The 25,182-nt window shown below is 41.5% G+C and overlaps 1 protein-coding gene across 6 annotated transcripts; it reads right to left on the reverse strand.

The window, feature by feature from the left end:
* Positions 1-294: 294 nt before the first annotated feature.
* Positions 295-25,182, reverse strand: slc8a1a (solute carrier family 8 member 1a). Of its 6 annotated transcripts, none has more exons than XM_051382151.1 (11): positions 25,124-25,147; positions 21,923-22,025; positions 19,512-21,325; positions 12,035-12,141; positions 9,928-9,948; positions 9,740-9,757; positions 5,159-5,227; positions 4,530-4,657; positions 4,015-4,114; positions 3,647-3,919; positions 295-2,988 (listed from the first exon to the last, which is right to left on the reverse strand). In XM_051382151.1, the coding sequence occupies exons 3-11, from the start codon at positions 21,299-21,301 to the stop codon at positions 2,612-2,614; spliced, it is 2,883 nt and encodes a 960-aa protein (XP_051238111.1). In that variant the 5' UTR covers positions 21,302-21,325; positions 21,923-22,025; positions 25,124-25,147; the 3' UTR covers positions 295-2,611. The 6 variants fall into 6 exon arrangements, with proteins under 6 accessions (XP_051238111.1, XP_051238114.1, XP_051238112.1 ...); XM_051382154.1 differs by lacking the exon at positions 25,124-25,147 and adding an exon at positions 22,666-22,787 and having other exon boundaries at positions 21,944-22,025; XM_051382152.1 differs by lacking the exon at positions 25,124-25,147 and adding an exon at positions 22,666-22,787.

Here is a 25,182-nt window from a genome sequence, read left to right on the forward strand (position 1 = left end):
CTCTCCACTGAACACGCTGCTGGTTTATTCCTGACAGGAAGCCCATTTCTGCCAATGTGATTCTGTAAGTCATTATAACGACTTAATATCTCTTGATTAAGTCAATATTTTGAGAAACCTTCTCATTATAATGTCTTACAGAAACCTTTTTGACTACAGTTACAGTCAGTGTGTAAAGCTGACTGACACAACGTGAGGTCACATTATTGAAAAATAGTGTGCAAAGGGCTTTTTTCAGCTGTCTGTGGATCATAGAGGAGAAGGATTGACAAAAACTCCAGAGGAAAAAGAACATATCACTCACTGTACTTTAATATTTGAAGGAAAGACACTGCACTCTGTCAGATCTTTTTACATGTTTACATCATCAATAGGAATCATATCACAGTATCCTTTACACATACACACTGATCTATCCACTGCTGCAGCAGCTCTGAGTGCAGAGTCTATGCTTTAAAGAGTTTGTGGTGTCAGAACAGCAGAGACCAGAACACCAAACTCAGGATCCTTCTACACACAAAAAATTAACTACTTTTCAAACTCAGTGCAGATATTCGTTTAGGTGCAACACAACTGCTCCAGTCGCCTGAAACATCAAAAGCCCTGCAGGTTCTCACAACAAGTCTACATGAACAAGACAAACTGTTTGTGTTATACATCGCTTAAAGGTACACAGTAAGATACAGGTCCATGTCTTTAATTGTTTGGGAGGTATGTGAGGACAAAGAAGTCTCAGATGTTGCCGGCACTCTGCAAGCAGAGAGCGGTCCAATATGGACGCCAGAGTAAAGACGTTACAGGAGTCTGAAGGGTTCCACGATAACCTTTAGAAATGCATCAGTAGAACGCAAAGAGTCCGTCAGCAACCTTTGGGAGCTTTAGGGGGCACTACTACTACTAAGTAAATCCTGTGGGCTGTGTGATGATGATGATGATGATGATGATGATGATGATGATGAATGACTTAAGTAATAAAGTCAAAACAGAGACATTGATTGCCAGCACCATCACTTGGGATTGATTTGTGTGGAGGATTCAGCATCCTCAATAACCCCCCAAACCACTCCTATATTGTCCAAATCAGATGTGTTTAGTTTTGTTTTGAAGGAAACCAATCAGTGTCAACCACAGTATCCTGGTGTGCACTGGAATATATTTTTGTTGTCTGGTTTACTGTGGTTTGATAGACCTTTAAAGAAAATAACAGAACTTGACAGGTAGAGTATTTCAAAAACACTATTAGTAGTTCATCCAGGCCTTCATAAAGTTCAGAAACCTGTTAGAAGGCTCAGGGGTCGACCACACAAGAGACACATCGTAGAATGCTTTGTTTTCAATGCAGTGTTTTCCTGTCATACGATGCTCCTCTCTTGCACTGTGAGTTTCTAGCAGTTTTTAGACGAGCATAAAAGACGGCCAACTTATATCCTGGTTTTGATGCTGTTTACTAAGCCAGTAAATAGGTGGGCTGGGGTGCAGTGGGGGGTAGTTGACTTAATCTTAGTTGCTTAGAAGAGTCTCAGCAGGCACTTTCCATCAGACCAGTTAATAAATCAGTAACTGGTAACGTTCCATCATCATCCATCGTATCGTTCAGTCCACCAGGATTTGTTTCGGTGAAGTTGGAAGTTATTTATTCCGTGTTTAAAACAACCAGACTGTGTGAAGTTACTCTGTGTTGGAATAAATGAACAAAATATTTAGTCTTGCATTTAACAGATTAAACAGATTATAATCAATACAGTAATATCAGAAACTCTCAATGACTAGTCCACTAGGAAAATCTTTAGTCAGGGGCAGCACTAGTGGGGGTTAAACCCAAATAAACTCAGTTATCAACGTTTTTAAAATGAAGCTAGAGTTTACTTATCTTGAGCTCAACAGCTGTTTCAATCAACTTTTGTTCCTGTTAATCATATTTGATCCATGCCTCGCTCCACAGTTGCACCAGCTGTTTTATCCCTGAAGCTCTTTGCCGAGATGTTTTAAAAGCTCCTGTAGCAATGAATCTCTGTGTGATCGGCCCTTTAGACTTCTATCAAAACCTTTTGACAAATAAATTACAGGAGAATGTCACATTATGCAGGAATCGACCCGCGCTTCGTACTTGTTAGACCTCTAAAGAACCTAAAAAAAACGTTCAGACAAATGACAAAAGAGACGTGCACATGTCAGAATATTCAGGAAGCAGAACCATTAAAAGTTTAGCCAAACTTCTAATGGAATTTATGGATTTGCAAAAATGACGGGAACTTTTAGGAATGCATCAGGACTGTCAATAAGGTGTAGGATCCTCCAGGAACTGTTGGGATCGTTACAAACACGTACAAGTTGTGTAGACCTTTACAGAACATAAAGAAATATTCTGCTGCTCTCTGTATAGTTCTTTTATCTGTGTTTGGTCAAATCCTCAGAAAACCTACTAGAACTATTAGGAGTTCATCCAGAATTTCAAAAACTTGACAGAACTGTTACGTGTCCTCTAGACCTTTTAGGAATCCATCAACTGCCAGCAACCTGTTACAAGCTTTAGACAAATTACAGAAATGAAAAGGAGTCAGAATATGCAGGAATCTATTGGAACTGTTCATCCAGAACCTGTTAGAACCTTTTAGAACCCCTTTATGTGGCAGTAGGCCTCCAGAGAGGAGAAGACGATGTACATCAACCACAGGCTGAAGAACAGGCAGGTCGTGAGGATCTTAGGGATTCTGGGCCCGCCGAGCTCCCCGCCAATCTCCGGGCGGCGGCGGTAGATGAGGACGGCGATGCAGATGAAGGCAAAGATGGTGAAGAGTGTGACGGAGAAGGCCAGCGTGCCTGGGTCAACCCGGAACTCATCGCCCTTGGAGTAGTGGTAGATGGCGGCAATGGACCAGGCCACGCCGATGCCCAGGAAGACGTTAACAGCGTTGCTTCCGGTCACGTTGCCGATGGAGGCATCAGCGTATTGGTCCTGGATGGCTGCCACCTTACTGGCAAAGGTGTCTAAGGGAGAGGAAGTGAGAGATGCAAAAGGTCAATTTAATGGCGCTGGTTAGTCCTCCCCTACCAGTTCTATATATAATTTCCTCTGTGCCACTAGAGGAGATAATGACCCTGATTTTAAACTCTACGGCAGGTTTTGGCGATCAAATGCCCCACACAGAGTCAAATTGGTGCTCACTCTCGCTCTCTATCAGGATAAATAGCTTTTTAGCTCGTGTTTCTAGAGTTACGTGTTGTTACGAACACGTTAGGAATTGTTAAAATGTGATATTTCTTAAAGGGAGTTTGATGCAGGGAGCTTTTAGTTGGATTCAAACTGCTAATATGGATAATTTTTTACATTTTGTCTCCACTACAGTAACACTAGCTAACTGCTAAAGACTGATAAAGTTGTCTGACATTGACTGCTGTTATAATAAAACGTATTTATAAATGGCTAAAATAAGGCGAAACTTGTTGGAGATGACAGGAAGTAAACAGACATACAGTTTGTTAAATGGATATATGTCACACTAAATTAAAAGGGGATTAATACATAAAAATAACATGTAAAATGCGTGGAACCTTTAATGGAATGGAATTCTTGTTGCAAAGTTGCCAAATGACTGTGATATAGTTTACTGTAAAGTGAGGACAGTGGAACCAGTTTGTATCAGACCTGGTACAGATGTGCCCAAAGCCACGAACACCACTGCAGTGACGGAGTCTTTGAGGCCAACGGTGCAGCCAAAATGCGACGCCAGGTCACCGATGACCGCCGTCAGCATCCCGATAACAGAGATAGAGACGACGAAGCAGGCCCAACCGTTCCAGTAGTCGGTGGGAGGAACGAAGGCAAACAGCAGCTTCCAGAAGACAGTGAGGAAGTGCATGACGTAGTCGAAACAGGAGGGCAGCTTCTCCTCGCCACATTCATCATCGTCATCATCACCTGGGCAGGAGAGGGGGGCAGAGTGTGGTTGGGTCAATAATAGGGCTTTGTTGGCTGCCACACTTGGACTGCCCTCTGTCTGGCTCAGGTCTTACCAGAGCTGACTGTGATGGCTTCCATAAACTGCTCTCTCCAGCTGTTTGTCCCGATTACCAGCGCCAGGTTGGTCTTCTTCAGAAGTTTATCTACGGTGCTCTGAAAGACAGGAAGCCATGTTTAAAGGAAACTATTCAAATCCTGCTTATGGTTTTGGTCTGATGATCAATCTGAAAACAGATTCTTAGATTTGATTCTATGTGTTTATGTTGATTGATGATTATGTTTACTTATACTATGTGCTAGACTAATCTATGTTGAAAAGACAACCACTGTTTAAAGATGGTTAAAAGATTAATATGAAATATAGTCACATCTTAAGCTGGCTAAAGCAGAGTTTACTTTGCCTGACGTTGACTAGTTATTAGTTTGATTAATGCTTTAATAATGGGAGTATTGATCACTGACGCTGGCTGATCAGAATCATTATTAACTAATTGTACTCTGTTTCAAACAGCAGAATGCTGTAAATGCTTGCCCTTTGTTTGTGTCTAAAGCTTGAAATGGATCCCACCTTGAATTCATACGACTCCTCTATGATGACCTCCAGCTTGATGTGCTCACCCAACATCGGTCTGCCCATCTCCGCGATCCGCCTCTCCTCCTCCTCCTTCTTGGTCAAAACCTCCTCACCCCCCTCGTCTGAGAGAAAGAAAATCTGATGGTAAGACCCCACCATCACAGACACCTCACAGTCAACAGGTGGGGCAGCAGAAGCTCAGGAACTACAGGTTCCAGACCAGCATGGACTACGTTGGGAAATGTGGACTAGGTGCCAGTTCACCTCCTGCTGTTTGCACTGATTTCTGACAGAGACGATTTCTCCTTCAGTTGTTAATGTTCACTGCTGCAATTGCAAGAGTTGTGAATGGAGTCTGGGATTACCCTGTGAAGGGAACATCCACTGAGGCTTATGCACATTGCAGTATTCTAGATAGTGTCTAATGTTTTCTTTATAATAACTAATAATTACTACGTTCTGTAGCCCTAATGAATCTGTAATCATAGAGGCTTAATTTCTATAGAACTATAACTGAACAAAAGGGGCCCCTAGACAACAATTTCAACAGGGCCCCTAAAAAACTAGAAAGAGCCCTAACAAACATACATATAAAGAAATTAATGGATGGATGATGGACGTACCTGTGATGTTGACGATGGCGGAGGGGGCGGGGTGGTCTCGTCCCTGGACCTTCCTGTAGACGTCTGTGCCTGAACAGGTGTACAGAAACTTATTCTAATAGAACCAGACACCTCAACAACAACAACAACAACAACAACAACAAATAACCAACCCTAAAAACATCTTTTCAACTAAAAAACAAGTTCTGGAAAATTCGAGATAAGAATAAATAATAATCTGATGACTGGTGAAATTTGGAAGTGCATAACTCTTTAAAGTGACACACCACTGACCGTGGCAAAAAAACGTTTAAAAATGTTTTCAGTTTTTGTCCTCTGATGCTCGGCCCCAACTCTGTGAACAGAGTTTCCTGATGGACAGTAAAGTAAAGTTTGGGAGGCTAACTGAGAGCAGCGCCGGCATTTTTCCAGAACCAGAACTAGAACCGGGCGAGCGGGAAGTGTAAGTGGGCTCATCAGCTTCTATGGACATAGCTAATGACAGAGGCTCAGAGAGTTCATAGGACATTGTCGAAGAAAGCTGAAAAGAGAAAAGGCGAGAGGAGTAAACGTGGAACTGGTTTTTAGTTGTTGGCGAGGGAGCAGGTGCTGAGATTAAATTAGGAAAACAATAAAAATGGTGGTAATACTTCGAGACATCCCATCAGCCTCAGTGGTTGAGGGCATCAGCTTGACTTATCAGGTTGCCCCAATAAGTCCATTAAAACGCTCCAATTAATTCAGAACGCTGCAGCACGAGTACTGACAGGAACTAGAAAAAGAGATCACATCTCTCCTGTACTAGCTACTCTGCATTGGCTCCCTATAAAATGTAGAATTGAATTTAAAATACTCCTCCTCACCTATAAAGCTCTTCATGGTCAGGCCCCTTCATATCTTAAAGAGCTCATAGTACCCTATTACCCCACTAGAACACTACGTTCTCTGAATGCTGGGCTACTTGTGGTTCCTATAGTCTCTAAAAGTACAACAGGAGCCAGAGCCTTCAGTTACCAAGCTCCTCTCCTGTGGAACCAGCTTCCAGTTGTGGTTCGGGAGGCAGACACCCTCACCACTTTCAAGAGTAGGCTTAAGACATTCCTCTTTGATAAAGCTTATAGTTAGGGCTGGATCAGGTGAGTCCTGAACCATCCCTTAGTTATGCTGCTATAGGCCTAGACTATCGGGGGATTTCCCATGGTGCACTGAGCTACTCTCTTCCTCTCTCTTTCTGCACTCATTCATGTCCCTTTAATGCATGTTACTAACTCCACTTCTTCCCCGGAGTTCTTGTGCTTTCTCGTCTCGCAGGTTCTCATGGATCCTGGTGGAGCCTCCTGCCATGGTCCTGCTTGACTGCCATTGCCAATACTGTTGTTGCTGTGCACCTGTCTGTCTGTCTGTCTCTCTCTCTCTCTCTCTCTCTCTCTCTCTCTCTCTCTCTCTCACCCCAACTGGTCGAGACAGACGACCACCCACCTAGAGCCGGAGGATCTGTCCTAGGTTTCTGCCTTTTAACAGGCAGTTTTTCCTTGCCCTTGTCGCCAAGTGCTTGCTCATGGTGGTACTGTTGGGTCTCTGTAATTAATGTTAAAGAGTTCGGTCTAGACCTGCTCTATTTGAAAAGTGTCCTGAGATAACTTCTGTTATGAATTGGCGCTATACAAATAAAATTGAATTGAATTGAATTGAATCAGCGATTGAGCGTCATCATCACTCCGCAGGATCAGGTCAGCATTGATCGGTGTGAAGTGTTAGTGCAGTGAGTTCAGCAGTCTGACCCGACACGTGACCCGTAGTTAGGACCCATTGCTTCAGGCTGAGCTTCGATTTTATTAAATTGTGGTGTCAGGTAGATATATAATGCCCACTGGGAAGCAGGATGTTGTGTACCCACCAAACGCAAATAATGTGAGTAAATATTCGCCCTTTAATCTGTCTTGCTTTGGCAGTAGGAGCCCAAATGTAATTGATAACCTCAAAAGCATACAATTCTGACAATTAGGAACCATGAATAAATAAAACCGTTGTGAACATAGACAGATGCACACAGACAGGGAGCAGGCAGACAGCAGAGATGCTGTGGTGCAGTTTACTCAAGTCAACTGAAGTACAAAGAAGAAGTATAGCAGAGATATTTCTACCTGTTTTGTCCGCAGTTGTTGTTACAACCACAGCGATCACTAATCTCAACTCGAGTAAACTGCTCCACGACCTCTGTGCTGTCTGTCTGCTCTGTGTGGAACTGAGCCCAGTCTTGCCTCGTCCAACATGGCATTGACGCTGACGTATCCCAGCAGCAGGCCGAAGGGGCCAATGTAGTGTCTATGTATATATGTCTATAGTTGTGGAGCTCAGTGTGGTCGCCTCTGGCCTGTTGCCATCTTGGCAGCCCTGACTCCGCCAGCTCCCGGCTAATCCAAAAATGGGCAAAGAGGAGAAGCTGAATGAAGCCTGCAACTCAAAACGGCCACGCCCTTAATTATGCATAACTTTAAGCCTTAATATAATTTAAAGGGGTGAGTTGTACAGTTGTCATGAACAGGGAAATTAGCTCTAGAGACATGTTTACATTTTAATATGGGCCTTATGGAGACTGACTCACTGCTGCTGCCTCTAGTGGGCATTAGAGGAACTGCAGTTGGCTTCATATGCCTGGTGCAGAGGTTGCACTGGTTTGGTTCTCGACTGCCATCACTAGTACAGTGTAGTCATTCTAAAGCTAATTTGACATCACACAAAAACCCGACAAATGCTTTCTGTAGAACGTGGGTGTGTGAGGATCGTGTGAATAAAGGTGAGGATGAAGATCAGCAGTATGACGCCAGAAATCACACATGCAGGACAAACATTGTTTACAACATTCTCACAAGCACCAATGTAACAACGTGGACTGAGACAGGAAGAAGTAAGCACATATCACACAGGCCATAAAGGGCGCACTGCTAGCATTAGCAAACCTAGCTGGCTAGTGATGTAACCTCGGATGGCTGAATCCAAAAGAAACAGACCGGCTCCTGCTGCATATTGCAATATATCACAATATGTTGAATCTTAACCCTTGTATTGTGATCGCCAATACACAGCCATAGACCCCACACACGTCTTTTAAAGGCCCACACTGTGATAAAAGGCTTCCAGAAACCTTCAGTGGTTCTCCAGAGTTCATATTTGAGGCTTCTTTTCCACCAAATTAGCTCCAGTTCTTGAACCGGTTCCGTTCAAGATTCTCATTCCCAACGAAAACCTGACATTTTTTGGTTCCAGCTGCAAATGTTCAGGTTCAGAAACAACTTAGTTTTTGACAGAATACTAAAGCTAGCTCAAAGCTAGGTGCTTGAACTGTAAGGAGCTGGTTCCCTGTTGGTGGAAAAGACCCATCAGTGGAAACACTGAAGGTTCCTCGAGGAAGCTTTCAGAACAAGTTAATCGACCCAGACTGCAGGTTCTCCAACTATAAGGAACATCCTGCTTTCACACTGTTCTACTGAAGATGTGCTGAACTTTAACAGTGTGGTTCCAGATGTTCTCATCAGTTGACATCTGTATTATGCCTTAAGTTGGACATAATATCAAGGACTCTCATTTAACAAACATGTGGATGTCCTTTTTTATTTTTGTCTGCTGATGATCGTAGAGAGGAAGTGAAGGGAGAGAGAAGAATCCGAATCAGAATCAGATACCCCCTTTCCACCTATGAGAACCTACTGCTAGTTCTGGGCTGGTGTTGGTTCAGAGTTGGTTCAACTTCAGAACTGGTTAGCTTCTTTTAGTTCATCTGGAAATTCCATAAATCACCTCGGTCCTCTGTCTCTGAGGTTGTGTTCACTGGGAGGCTGCTGAGCCCTGTTTGGTTGCACGCCAATGGCAGCGATATTAGCAGTTAGCTAATGGCAGCTACATTAGCAGTTAGCTAACGGCAGTTACATGTGCAGTTAACAGTTGAGGCAATATAAAATACAAAAAAATTGTTTTAGCATATATTGTTAAATACAGGAACAATATAACTGAGGATGTGATCTTAAGTGGTTAAAATTACATTTTTCAGTTCACCTGGACTTTAATGGGGGTCTTTGTGTCTCCACAGAGTGATAAATGAGAGTCAGCAGAAAGGTTTCACTGTTAGTGTTTTTTCCACCAAATTAGCTCTGGTTCTTGAACCGTTCTGTTCAAGATTTTGGGAACCTTCTTGCTCTCTAATGAACCAGCCATCAACAGGCCACTGCACAATGACCTTTAGAATATGACACACCCACTTTGGTTCCAGCTGGGAACCAACTTATCAGGTTCCAAACCAATACATTTTTGGTAATCTCCGAACGGTTCAAAACTAGGCGCGCGAACCGGAACCGAGCCGGTTCTCTGTTGGTGGAAAAGGCTGATGTGACATAAAGTGCTGCATCGCTGTTATTGTTCACGTTGTTGCTTTAAGTGTTGAAGCACTTTAAAGCAAAAGTTTCCACCACTGAGAGGTCTTACCATACAGCTGTTTATCTAGTAAGAAGTCATACAAAAAGGATACATTTACTCAGATCAACAGGAAATGTTTCCATGTAATGTACAGACTTAATGTAAAGGATCAAAGTGTTTGGGTTCACCTACCTGTTTTGATGAATCCACCTAAAAGGTTAGAAAATATGAAACAAGAAGTTAAAATCTGCTCTGATTTTAGTAAAAAAAAATTCATAAAAGACGTAAAAGACTAAAAGGCTTTCAGTGCAGACAGACACAATGAATAAGACAGAATGACAGTTGGCAGGACAGAAAAGGGAAACATTAGAAGAGCTTACCGACTTCTTGAAGCAACACAGCTGAAGAGAGGAAGCAGACGAGAGAGAAATCAGAGGTAAAAACTGAAGTAGCAAAACATACAAGCAAAAAGGTAAAGAAAGAGGTCAGCCCTGATAACAGCAGCACCCTCTCAGTCCAGCTTACTTTGATTTCTCAATGACCTTCAGGTTCCCATTTAACGTTCTCTGTTTCTACTGGATGGTTTAGTGTTGGATGTTACATTTAATACAAATTCAAAGCAAGACAGTGTGACATGAAAACAGACATGGGCATGTTAAATACGGGGAGGATACATGTCTTTACCTGTCCTAACCTGTTGAGATCTGTCCTAACCTGTCTCAAGATATCCTTATCATTTCTAACATGTCCTGATCTTACCCAATGTCTCCAAACCAGTACCGACCTGTTCTGTAGCCCAAGGAGTCTTAAGAAGTTCTACCCCACCAAAACCAGTTCAGTCCCTACATTCACTAAGTACTCCAAACCAGTTCCAACCTGTCCTGACCAGTCTTAATCTGTCGTTAACTGTCTGTAAACAGTCCTAATCAGTCCCACCTTCTCCTGACTGGTTACTTGTCTCAGTTAATCTTAACTGGGTCAAACCAGCCAATCCTAACTGATTCTGAAAACTGACCAATAGGAGGTCGTGAAGGAGGAAGCAGCACACCAACAGCAACAGGAGCAAACTGAACAGAAGCAAGAGATCGCCTCATGGTAGGTGAAGGAAAGGTCAAAGGTCATCAGAGAGGTCAAGGTGCCTCTTCACACCTGTCCATCTCCTCCTGTTCCAATACGGCTCCTTCAGCTCTATGTAGAAGCTGGCCTGCTTATCGTACTCCTCGTGGTCAATTATTCTAACGGCTATGGTCTTCCTGCGGACGAGAGGGTACAGACAACAACAGTGGGAGGGGAGGTCAGAGGTCAGGGGTCATGCATTAGTTCACCAACAAACAAACAAGAACATCGAGGCTGACAGGAGGAGGAAATGACCTCGCCTCGTCTGGCCTGCAGGGAGGAGGGATCGAACTCTCTGATGTTAAAGTCACAATGAAAGACATACGACTGTCTCACCTCATCAGCTGAGTCTTTACTTCATTGTAAAAACACCCTGAATAAAGGACAATTTCACCCAAATCACCAAAATAAAACACTGCTCCCACTTACACCTTGTGGTAATAGTCATGCAGATATTGGATTTAATTTCTGAGGTTCTGATAATAGAGCTGCAATGTAGGAGGAGAAAACATCTGTTCCAACTTATTCCTATATTACAGTTTAATGTATCTGTAAACATTAGTTAGGTAACTGACAGTTCTCTGGAAATATCTCAATCTGCATTCTTTCTCATGGCCAGCAGGGGGCCCTCCATTTGCTGCAGAAATACCTGCGTTTGTATTGATTGTAAGCCCAAATTCCACCGGGACGGGTCGCAGTGAGCCTCCTTCTCTCTCACATACTTTCATAATGAGTTTATAGTCTCAATCTCTAGTTTCAAGTCTTCTTCCATGCAGCATAATGTTCATTGAGGAGTCAGCTAATAGGACAGGCAGACAGACGGACAGCAGGGAGAAACGATGAAACAGTCCAACGGAACGGCAGACCGGAAAAATGGAGCATGCATGGCAATACGTTGCAGCTATTCAGCTTAAAGAGACGACTAGGGGGGATGCGGGAGGGCCAGTATAAGATCAATAAGGATGTTTTTCAATCATCTACTCTATAGCCTGAGAATATTGAGCTGGAAATGAGCAGAATAGGTCTCTTTTAAAAGAGTGCTGAATTAGCTGTCAGCAGCTCCTGTTAGCAATGTAGCTATGTAAGAAAACTTCAACACATGATGATTCTCTTTGGATTTATGGACATTTATTCTGGGTGATCAGAGATGATGATATCCTCAGGAAGTGTTGGTCACACTGACTCAGTAACGATGATGGTTTGTGACGGAGCAGTGTGAGCTCTCATTGTGACTTTAACTGTCAGTATTTACAGTAGATGGATCTGTGCTGCTTTTCCCTGCGAGGTCTCGAGGTGAGTTTGGATTAACGTAGGGTTAAAGGTCGTTAGTGATGCGGGCGGGGTTACAGCACAGGAAGGCGACACCCCCACCTTTCCTCTCACTCATCTCCAGCAGCCGAGGCTCGCCGATCTCTAGGAAGAAGTTCTTGTTTTTCTCATATTCTTCATCATCAATTATATTGATCTGAACAGTTTTGCTGAAACAGAAAACAGAGAGACAGAGAGGTTGCAGAAGGAGGAGTGTGCACAAGTCTGAGGAGGCGTGATGAAGGAAAAGGTGTTTGATGTCGGAGACAGTGGTAGAGAGTGCAGGGAAACAACATTCAGAGAAACATCTCCTGAAAAAAGAATGCATGTAATAATAATAAACTTTATATAAGCCAACAATTCTTCTGTCAGTGTCTGAAAATGTAAATACTGCAACACACCAACAGTCCAGACACACATAGGAAGCAGAAAAAAGTGAAACAGTTTAGAAATTAAAAAAGAAATGTGTCAGCTAAAAAGATTTTTACATAGATACAGCTGCTTGTATGAAAAGCTTCTCCTTCACTTTATGAAATCCCTGCAGCATCTGAAGGCAGCAGGACTGATACAGCCTCTGAGACGGCCTTAATGTTAAATTAAATCGCCTAAAAAACGGGATCACAAGTGGACAGCTCTGAATACAGTGTAAACAGCCATAGAAACGCATTGTGATCTGATCTCTCAAACCACTTGCCGAGGCCGTCTGGGACACGTTTGACCACATATCTTTTGTAGTATCAACAGTAATGCTGCGTCCTGGTCCACAATGAATACTGCCTATGTTTATTTGCATATATATAGTGGTTAGATGTTGATACAATGTCCTCTACTGCAAGGGGACACTGTCCTGCTCATTTAGTTGTGTTATAAAAGAATCATCTCTCTGCTCTGCTCCACATAGAGTCTCATCTTCCACAACCTCATGACGTTTTCTATAGAAGTCAATGTTTAGGAGAGGACGCAGGCCCAAACTCTTCTGGGATCCAGTGACACTCTCAGACATTCTGACACACAGACTGAGACCTGCAGTGGCACCTTGTTTACAGTTGGGGGTGATAATCACAGTGTAATTCGTTTCCACAGTTTGACACAGCTTGTTCTGGAGTTTTGGAGGCTTCACTGGGCTGCAGGCTACAGCAGCCCTCATTGGACAGATCCACAGTGTGTGTGTGTGTGTGTGTGTGTGTGTGTGTGTGTGCCAGCAGGGTGGAAAATCGCCTCCATCCATTCACATGTTTATTTAATGTCAGCAGATTGATGGTTTGGAGGTTTTTTTCTCTGTGATTTCAGGACACAAGATGTTCTCATATCACACTTTTAATATAATAATAATATATTTATTAGTTTTATTTAAAGAAAGATTCCTTCACTGATTTTGTGATACTGCAGTCAGTTACTCTACTGCTCTATCTTTTTGGCATTTGGGGCACTGCCCTAAAATAATTTATGTCGTATTAATCTAGCAGGACTTTCTCAGTGGTCATGAGTGATGCCTCCTCTTCAGTAATCTGTCCTTGGCCCTTTGTTGTTCTGTACATACTATGCTGCCACTGTGGCACATATATTCATCTTTTATCCTGTCTCTCAGAAATAAAGTGCTGGACGTCCCAAAACCTTCTCCAGCTATAACTAAAACAAATGGGACATTATTCTCTTTGGTCCCCCGAGGTCCATCCCAATCTATCTGTATATAATTAATATGAATAATAATCAATGCTGTTACTGTAGTAATGGCAAGCAGCATCATCTTGTAGTTTGGATCATCAAGGGACCCTTTTTCTGTCATTGAGTAAACTTGAAGGTGGCTGAATGAGTGAGTTTTTATGGAAATGTACTATTATATTAACCTGTACAACTACAACTGTACAATTAACCCAAACAGGGAAGTCAGTAACTTAAAGAAGTTTAAGATAGATTTGGATGAATTTTTAGCTGTTTATTTCCTGTTCCTGAACCTTTTTATACAATTCTCTGTCCGTATTATGTATTTTTTAAACCATTTAAGAATGAATGAATCCAGTGCTATTATTGGTCAAACTCTTCTCTTCATTTTGGACAGGCTAGTTGCTGCTGCCACGTTCTGTTAGAATTGCTTGTGTACAATTGAACTCACAGGCGTCACCAGCTTCTTGAGTAGTTTACAGACAAATCGTACAAAATGTACTTTGACGTCACAATGTGTTATCGGTTGGCAGGTCTGGTAATGGACCTGAATACTTCCTGCACCTGTGTGTTACTGGCTGAGCTCTCCCCTTTAAGAAAGATGGATTACGTTAGCCATAAAGTGTTGCAGTATGATACTGTAAGAGTGTGTGTTGTGTTTTCTGCCAGAGAAAAGAAACAAAAAGTATATTTATTTAAAGTTAAACCTGAACTCTTCACAGCACAGTGGAAGCTGCAGCTAACATAATGAGTCAGGCTAAATACAGTTAAAAAAGCATAAAACCGCAAATATGTTTCGGACCTGCAAAAATGTGGAAGCTACGAGTAGAGTCTGGTAGCGTGACGACTGAATAATGCTGAAATGCCTTTCAGTAATGACTATACTGCAACCTGTGCTCGGAGTATGAATATGATAAAACCTACAGGGTAACTCTGTGGCTTAATGTCGAACCCTGCAAGTACACCAAACTGTTTACCTGTTTATGCACAGGTGTGTATGTATGGTGCTATAATTGGCACAAAACTATTTGCAAATGTACGTGGAGAGTTGTGTAGCTGTATCTCAATCTGTGTAATCCGATCTGTATTCAGATTTGCAAATGTAATGAGATTTGTAAATATGTAGACAAATCTGTAAATGTGTATATAGATGTGAAAATATGTGGACGTGGCACACAAACAAACCTCACATGTAGAACGACCAATAGAGAGTCCCGCCTGAGTTGTAACCGATGAATTGACTGTACCTCCAGCTCTTGGAGCAGACACTGAGACTGCTCAGTCATTAATATGAATGTCTGCACTGACAGATTTGTCCACATATTGTCAGACCTATATACACATTTACAAATCTGATTACACACACACAGATTGTGAACACACATTTGTAGATTCCTGTACATGTTCACAAATCTTAGTACATATTTACAGATTATTTTACACATTTACAAATCGGATTACACACACACACAGATTGAGATGCAATTACACAACTCTCAAACACATTTGCAAATAGTTTAGCTACAAATAATAGCATGCATGTATGTATGTGTTAATTTTTCTTTGTAACCCAGCTTTTGTAAGGTGCTACATAAATACTTTTTACTTCCTTACTATAAAAAATAGTGATTAGTGGAGCTTTATGTACAGTGAGACAGTCTAAAGTCTGCATTTAGTCTGCATATGATCTCTGCAGTAAACAAGAGGCCGATCAGTTTTCTGTGAAGGGAAACACACAGAAGTTGAAATGAAAAGTGGCTGCCGGCCAGCAGCGACCTCCCCTGTGGTCGGCTCTGAGAGGAACCGGCTGCAGTCATCTGTCTGCTTTATGGGCTGAGCCCTCGACGATGAGCAGGATCCCGCTGCTGCTCAGCACAGGCTGCCCTAATAAGGCAGAGAGCTGCGTGATGTTTATCTGCCCAACGCACCAGGAGCCCGTCTGGACTAACAGCACGACAAAGACATCTGAGACACCGGGCTGGAAATCAGCTCACACTCACCAAAGAATGGTTTGAGAAAAGATGGACGAAAGAAACAACAACCACTTCAACTCCAAAAACTGGATAAAGTGAAGAAACATGCCAGAAAACATATTACCGATATGGTCTGTCTCTACTGTAAACTGGGACAAATCCCCTATTGCCACGGCGCAAAATGACAAATAACGTACTGTTCTCAAAAGCTTTATTCCTTAAAGGAACCAAACATTTGACATGTTTTCATGAAATTTACCAGTTCAACGTCAATTCAGTGGTTTCTTCCAGAAAGGAAAACCAGGAATCAATTTAATGGCATCCAAACAGATTTCCAGTTTGTACAAGAGCTAATTTTTAGTTTTTGTTTTCTACGCCAATACACCACTGATTTAGATATTACAACAGAAAACATTGACCTTGTTTTTGACTATGTGATGTTACATGTGTTGAAATATATTAACAAATTAACTAAATGTTCAGTCTCCTTGCTGGTTGTTGTGACACATTCAGCATCATTACCACTGTTTGTTAGCAGTTAACAGGCCGCTGTTATAGAGATTGTCATCATTACAGTAATGTCAGCAATGTACTTCGATTAGCCAATATAAATATCCCTCCTTGCCCTCTCTTTCTTATAATAAGGTCTTTCAAATACAAATGACCAGCCTGGACCGGACTGTACTAGCCTTTAAAGCTGTTTAGATGATGGTTTTAAACTGAAAATGTATTATAATTCTGACCTATTTTCCACATTTTGTCCACAAACAAAAGCAAAGAAAACGCACATTTGTTTCGAGTCCACTGAAGCCATTTTTTTTTGCTGTTTATCACCTCTTGTTCCATCTGTCAAATAAAGTCATAACACAGCGTACACCCTCTTGCGTTTGCTGAAAGCCATATTTACCACCAACGTGGTAATTGCCCAGAGCCACTGATATGCATGACAAACACACGCAGCTGACACCCTACCCGGCGCTGGTGAGTTCAGATTACACCACAAAAATCCCAAACCTTAAGAAATTCCCCAAAGGTTGTCCAAAGTCTAAGTGAACTGAAAAATTTCTGTTTAACCCTTTAAGATCACATCCCCAGTTATATTGTTCCCCTATTTAACAATTTACAAAAACTCAATTTTTTGTCAATGGACGGTGGATCCATGTTTCTGAGCTTTACACTCACCTCCCAAAAAAAGATTTTAACTAAGAGACCTCTAAATTGGAGTAACAAATAATAATAAAAAAGAGCATGTTGTGGTTTTACTGTGTTATGTGTCCGACTGTTTCTTGGCTGCAGTTTGAACTCATTTGGAGGAAAGACGCTGTTGCTTTTCATGAAGGTAAGTAGAAACACCTCTATCCGTCAGCTCCTGACCAATCAGATGTGACGGATGTTCGCTACTGTTGCAGGGTGAAGCTCCATAAACACTCAGCTGGAAGCAGCAGCTCTACTGTAACCTGATCGGACTGAAATACTCCGGTCCACATAAACAGCAGCAGTGTGAAGCTCCTGTCACACAGAGCAGCTACGTTTTCCCCCATCTTCTCCAGGACTTATATCAAACACATTAATGATCTACTGCAGTGCTTTCCAACCTTTTACCTTAAATGAACCACTTTCTGTCATTGAGCAAACTGACGACCAAGTGACATATTTATAGATGTTTCATATTATTTCATATTATACTTAGCTGTACAATAACTACAGGAAGTTTATGTAAAAAGAGCAATTCAATGACTTTTGAGCATTTTTTTGAGATCATTTCTTATGAGTATTGCATCAGAGATGAGTTTTTCTGGTATTTTCAGGAACTTTTTTTACAATCCTGTGTCTGTATTATGGTTTTTGACTTAATAGGCTTCCTTTTTGACAAATTCAGTATTTTCTTCTCCCTGTTATTCATTGTTCTAATGCAGGCAGAGGGTGTTTAGTAATAAGTTAAGGCTCTGTGAATATAGGTTGTGTTCAGGTTTTCCAAGTTTATATTTTAAATAATGATATGTACTTTAAAATTACTATTTGATTTAGTTTTACTCACAGAAATGAAGGAAATGCTAAGATATAGGCCAACCTTTTTTAAACCTTTAAATCAAGAAGGTCTCGGGCCCCCTGGGAAGCTTTGGTGACCTCTAATGAGGGTCCCGACCCCTAGGTTGATAATATAATGCAGCTTTTCTGAGACTTAAATCTGCAGCTATAGCCTGTAGATTAGTGTGCATTGTATAGTTAACTGTATATTATTGTGAGGACTGGACTGATTACCAGAGAGCATGTTAATACTCATTCATCTTAAGATTCTACAGACAATATTTGATTTGATAAATATTGTTTATGCCTCATTAGGTTCAGTATAGGTCGACAGATGAAGCAAACTGTTGTAAAGGAGCAGGGACTGGTGGTGGGTCCGGTTGTACTGTGTGGAAAATGGTTACAAGGCTCACAGGTCAGGTATTTTGCGTCCTGCCCCAGGGAGGTCAGGACCGGCTCTGGTCTTAGTACAGGAAAGGAGGTTCCAAAAGGCGTGGGAATAATCATATTATTAGGAATAAACCTGCCTCCTGTGTGAACTGTCTACTGCTGTATGTTAATGTCACAATCGTGGTACTAGAAGAGCCTGATATTGTCTGAGGTCTGTTCCAACAGATAATTTATCCTTTATGGAGATACTAATATTGACAAGTGAATGTAAGTGCATACTATTGTGCATCAGTCCTCTGTATCAAACTGTCCTGACTCAACCAGCTGATAACTTGATCGGGCTATATAAGGCTCTCCCAGCAGCTCATTCTGTGTAAATGTAGGCCAGTGTGCTCATTAATAAACGGAAACAAAGAATGAGCGGGGCACCTTTTCCATTTCAAGACACCCTCCTCTTCCTCCACAGCCATGTTTATGCTCTGGAAATAAACGTGTTGTCATTACATTCCCACTGCCCGCAGACATGGAAAGAGTCTCCTTGTAGCCACTATGTGAGGCATGTAAACCTGAAGCTAGCAATCATACTACTGTGTGGAGGCGGAGCTTTTGTAACACTAGGAATTTAATAAATCCCTGTTCAATATTTACTCTCACACGGCCAAATCGCTGCTGCTGGGTATTGATCCTCTTCTTTACTCAGCTAGCACAACTTTATCACATGTACGAAAACACAATTTTATGGCTTGTACAAAAACAAAACCTTATATCACAAAGCAAACAGCACTCTGCTTTTTTTTTTAATGTGGACTTTAAACCATCATTTTGTGTGTATGACTGTATTTAATTATTTTCAGTCCAACCCCAACTTGCATTAAATATTAAGAGTGTAAAAATCATTCAAACCGTATCAGAAAACCGATTCAAGACTCAGAGATGTGGCTACACAACCACAAACTAAATCCTGCACTAATATGGGATACAAAGCGATACAACCATCCCCCAAAAAAGGTGTGTCTCTACATTCCTATTTGGCCAACCTGCTGTTAGTTTGCTAGATTAAACAGTTAACCAATCATGTCTGCTTCAATCTGTCTACAACAATCACACACTGGAAGAAACTTCCTGTCTGATATCTTTTCACTGTATTAACGGACTGAAAACTGCCACTTTATCATAAAATACGAGACCAAGAGCAAAGGTTTCCTTTCAGGAGAAGTTTGCTATCATGCTCTCCTTAATCAAACCCCTACATCGTCAAATACTGCAGTTTGCTTACACTGTAGACCTCCTCGGCCCCATGCCCCAAAAATGTCCATTTTGTCCATCAAATTGTAATCAGTAAAGTCTGAAATCGTTCTCGTGAGATACTTTGATGTTAACATTAAGACTCTAATACCCCAAATTCCTTGCAGGGAAATCGGGGAACTGTGCAATACTCTCAGCCATTCAATACTCCACCAGCAATTTGTAAAAAGATTTTTACTTACAAGATCTCATCATTCTCAAACTCCAGGACTCCATGTGTGTCCTCAAAGTCCTCGCCACCTCCTTTAGCCGTCCCTTCCATGGTTTTGTAAGGGACCACCACAACACCGCGAGCCCCCGAGGTCCGGATCACCTTCACCTCCAGCACCCCGACGCTCTCACTCACGGTCACCACTGGCTCCTCGAACGTAAAGATCCCTGCGTGGTCGTCATCAAAGATGGTGACGATAGCCGAGCACGGCAGGCCTAAACCTGCGAGAGTGTCTACATGGTTTGCCTCGTACTCATCTGAGCCACTGCCCTCTGATATGACCTTCACATTGCTGAGGTGAATCAGGAAATGCTCGTCTTCCTCAAAAATATCATCATCAATAATATCAATCCGGATTTCCTTTTCGGTCTCGCCTGGTTTGAACATAATAGTTCCTTCGGTGAACTGGTAGTCAGAGCCGGCATTTGCTGTGCCATCTTCAGTCCTGTAATCCACTGAGACTGTGCTTGTTAGGTCTCCACCACGCCGCACAATGTTCAGCGCTACACTGCCGCAGTTCTCCAGACACTGGTAGGTACCAGGGTCAAAGAAAACCTTGGAGGAAAAATCATTTACCAAAACCTCGGAGCAAATATCATGCTGGGTGGCTCTCTTGGCTTGGTCAGCGGCATGCTTCTTTAGGATGTTACCTGCTCCTGTCATGATCCTGGTCGCCTGGCAGCGGTAGAAAGCCCGACTCTTCTGTTGCTGGGTTAAAACTTGGTAATTCGCAAGCTCCATCAACTGCTCCATCTCCTTCTCAGGATGTTTCTGTTTCAGATCCTTCAGGATCCTGGCCACCTCTCTGCGGGCCTCATCCTCGTCCAGCTCCTTAAAATCATACCCTGTCTCTTCTCCATGGGAATTGAGCATTTTCCCATCCATTTCAATGTCAACCTTCGAGGGAAGCTCTGGTTCTCCCTCTGTTTCGATGATCACTCCTTTCCGCTTCCCTGCTCTGTATCGTTTGTACATGTATTTGTAGAAAAGAAGTCTGCGGTCAGCCACGTAAGCCAATCCAACACAAATGGGGAAGAAGAAGAGTGTGAGCAGCCCCTCCCATATCTCAACGACACCTGGAGAAATGACGGCCAGGATCAGGTAAAGCCAGGTGTATGCAAAGACGCTCCAGGTGGCGGTAACGAAAAACACCCTGAGGTGCTTCACCTTTCTGGTCTCTCCTTCAGGAATAACAGATACACAAAGGCCAATGATGACAAACATGTTGAAGGCGGCACTTCCTACAATGGTGTTGGGGCCCAGTTCACCTGCGTTAAAGCCATGACCACAAACCTCCACAACTGACAGGAGGATTTCTGGGGCAGAGGAACCCAGTGCCATTAGGGTCAGATTGGACACTGTCTCGTTCCAGATGCGCACTGTCGTGGTGATCTTCTCACCGTTTGGTTTCTTGATGGTGATCTGTCTCTCCTGGGAGGTGATGACCTCGATGGACGCCATGAAGCGGTCAGCAATGATGGAGACACCCAAGAACATATACGCTAACCCCACAAAGTAAATGGTGGCTCTGGCAAGGCGGTCAGTGAAGACTGGGTTTTGTGGCGTCCATATTGGCAGGATTACACCTTCAATGCAGACGGTCACTCCTCCACATGTGGTGCGGTTGCTGAGTGTGTTGTTGGAATTCAGAGTTAGAGTAGAGCCTCCTGCTGCAGAATATGGAATATTAATTGAGATGATGGTCAACAAGAAAAGCAGCTGATAGGTGGAGAACAGTGACGAGGTCCCGGCTCGGCTCATGGTGACACTTGAGCTCCAGCAAACCTGCAAGACAGAGAAGATTGAGATGACAGAGTGATTTCTGTGTGATCATGTTTGAAACTGGGCTTGAATGGATGTCATATACCTTTTTTTCAACAAGTTCCTGGTGTTTCAGCAGCCAAAGAACTGGCTTTGAGCCAAAAAAACTGGTTCCAGGTTGGCACCAAAACTACAACAGGGGATGGAGACTCCTTGTAGCCAACCAGCTATGTATTTAGTAGCTGTTATTAGCACATAAATGTTAAGAACATAACATTGAGCGAGATTACCCAGCAAGTATAGCTACTAATTTCCAGTGTTGGGCAGTAAGTCATTACTAGTAATAATATTATATTATTATAATATTGTAATTATATTATTACTAAAAAATTATATTTTTTAAAAATGATAAATATTACAGTTACTCACTTGGTGGAGCCCTTTTTATCAGTGAGCAAACTGACTGTATTTTCTCTATGATTCATATTATATTGAACAATAACTAGAGACCAACTGATAAACTGTACAATGAACCAGAGTTTTGGATTAATTTTGAGCAGATTTGATTAAAATTCAATTCCTTTGTATTTTTACATAACACAGACAGAGGTAAGAACTTACAAAAATCTGAAGTCCTCCTACCCCACTTCTGGGCTTCTCCACTTTCCTACTTCTCTCAGATCGCAGAGTAAAGACCGTCTGCCAGCGACTGAATCAATGTTACCTATGAAGTGGTTTTAAAAACAAGATGACCTTAATACTTGTTCCTATAATACATAGCATTGTTTCTCAAAAGCAGTACTTAAAGTTCTGATAAATTCTTGTACTGTTTAGTCCTAGACAGATTATTTTGATAATCACACATTAAATAAATCTCTCGTTCGGACTGAATCAGACCACAAAGTGTGTAAAATCAGGATGGACTCTTTGGATGGGAACTGATTTATGAATCATTGCCTAACTGAAAGATAATCAATACGGTTAAGTGATCATACAAATAACCACTACTCGAACACAGTAAGTTATATTTAATGTCCGTGCTACTAGATAATAGTTATTTTAGGACTAAATCTATTATCTTTTATAATTTACATTAATTAACACAGATTTAAATTATTATTACATGTAGCACTTTTTTCTTTAAAATCAGACTTTTAATTTTAATTTATAAAAAATACATTTTTAACTTTTTAAGTTATAATTTAAAACAACTTTAACACAGTACAGTAAAGATACATTTATGTACCAGTAATACTTAATAGTATAATAATAATAGTATTATTAAACCATACGATATACTTCCATCAACATATATGCTAATACTATCCATTCAGCAAAGCGTCAGGAGAAGATCAGAAACCTACCGTGACAGTTTGAGTATCTAAAGAAAAAACTAAAAGGACGTCTTTATCCGAATCTCCACAAAAACAAGACAAGAGTTTTCATCCTGTAGGTGAGAGACCCAAGAACCCTGTGATTAAACCGTCCTCTCCTCCTCCAGTAACACAATAAAAACCCTGTCAGGTGATGTGCAGACGAGAAACAGAAACAGCACAGTCTGATAATAACACTGTCACCACTGAACCACCACACTTCGGTCTGTTGCTCTGCCTTCTTCATCTCCTCCTCCTCCTCCTCCTCTCTGTCCTCTCTGAATCCTCTTTGGTTAATTTTCTTTCATTTCAAACTACAGAATAACTTGTTGGGCTTCAGCCTTACAGGTTAATGTCCAGAAGAAAACATAATATGGTAGTCAGTATTTCAACAATGTGTAAGGCATGGTGAGATTGCCTTTAATGTACCTGTGAGTGTGTAGGCTATAAAACAGCCTGGAGATACTGTAAAACTCCCTCTAAAGTTAGTTGCAGGTTCCCTTTACTGGCCTGGTGTCTCCATTAGAGTCCTGGTCTGGATTGTACAGAAGTTGTTGATGTATAAAACCTCTTAAAGCTTGAACAAGCTCTAAGCTGTTTAGGTATCCTACATTTTTAAACTTTTGTCAATATGTATATCTTAATGATTCAAACCTTCACTTTATTTTACACAAACCAAAGTATCAATGATTCATAATTGATATGTCATTCTAATCTTTATACAACTAATATTCATACTGGTTTAAATAAACAATTTGATAGTATTTAGAAAGAGTTTTGGAATTAAAGGCCTGTCCAGTTAAGTAATTGAAGCAAATTAAAGCCTGGGCTGTTTTACACTATGTCCTTTTTGGAGAATCCTGACGGGAGTCCAGTTTACAAACCGGTATAATACCTGTTGCCACAATAACCTGATAGTTTCTACATGGACAACATTCTGTAAACTAGGGCTGCCTCCCAATAGTCGAGTTAATCATTAGTCGATGAGAAGAGTCTCAGTGACACTTTCCATCAGTCTGACAGTCTCAGAGAAACATAACCAACGTTAAACTGCATTGAAGAGCTGCTCCTCGTCACCGGGACCAAAGTATCAGAGGATTGTTGCAACACGGACCTTTTCTCTTGTAACACTGCTGCATATGCTAACTGTACTAGCTGCTGTTAGCTAGTTAGCGATCCCATTAGCTGTCTGTACCCGGACTGAGAGCTGGAAGGACGGAGGGAGTTTAAACATGGAGGCCAGCTGATGTCCTCCGGCTCCGAGCAGGAAAATCCCTATTTTAGTCTACATCGTCAAACTTCACTGAATGCCAACATCTATGGACTTTACTATTGTAACTTATACTTCTCTGACAACTTCCTACTGATCAACAGAAAAACTCTAGTGCTTTTATTATTCTAGTACAGTAATCATTTACACAATTAGAGATTGATACTGGTGTCCATGTAACGATTCAATATTGCCACGCAGAATATCGCGATACGGTGCTGTATGGAGGTTCCCCCACCCCTAACTACTACTGCTGTACTGCAACACGACTCCTTCACTGCCCAACTCCTACAACATTATTACTTCACTTTTCTCCAGTGATACAAAAACATTATGACAACAATATTTCAACCATAAGACAAAAGGAATCAATAGGTAAAATGTTAATTTTTGAGTTTGAAATGTTCCTTTAATTATCATTAGACACTATTTACAATACAGAAATGTGCAGTAGACTCCCTTCACAACTCTTGCTATTTTACAAATATAATATCCAACAACAAATATCCAAAGCTGAGGTGATTTTAAGTTTTTCCTGAAATCATCCTGTCCTTAAGTATATGGAGCACACAGTGTTACTGTTAAAAAAAGCTGCTACTTGTCATCATAGACTGCATTATAGTCTGCCGATTGTAGCTAAAATGGCAGCTTGGGGGCCCCCTGGTGGCCTCAGGGGCCCAATGCAACTGTATGGTCAGCATATGGCAAGAAACAGGCTTGATTACTACATTACTGCAACCACTATTCTACAACATGCCTCCATAACTGCAAAACCTCTAGAATATTACAAATACTGTGCACCAATACAAAAATAATGAATAATAATAATTTACAATAAAATACCTGTTAAATGTTATCAGAACATTATTACAACATATAATGTTGTAATAATTAACACAACATAACTTCACATGAATACAAAACCATTATGACCATTATCACTGCAATATTATGACATTTGGATAACTGTTAACGTTATTACAACATTATTACAACATTACAAAAGCCACCATAACATCACTGAAACATCATTTAAGCCTCCACAGCATTACCACAGGAGTACATTGCTTCCTCCCATCACAGCAGCACCAGCTGCACCACAGCTGGATAAAAATCTGCTCCTGATGCATAAACTTAAGTAAAATCTTCTTTTTGTCCCTTCTCAGAGCCGGTACTCACCTCTGGTCCTGACGCGGCAGCAGCAGAAGATGAGAGTGCGCTCAGGAGGGAGAGCTGCA

Source organism: Dicentrarchus labrax, unplaced genomic scaffold (genome assembly GCF_905237075.1).
Source record: "Dicentrarchus labrax unplaced genomic scaffold, dlabrax2021, whole genome shotgun sequence".
Taxonomy (NCBI): domain Eukaryota; kingdom Metazoa; phylum Chordata; class Actinopteri; family Moronidae; genus Dicentrarchus; species Dicentrarchus labrax.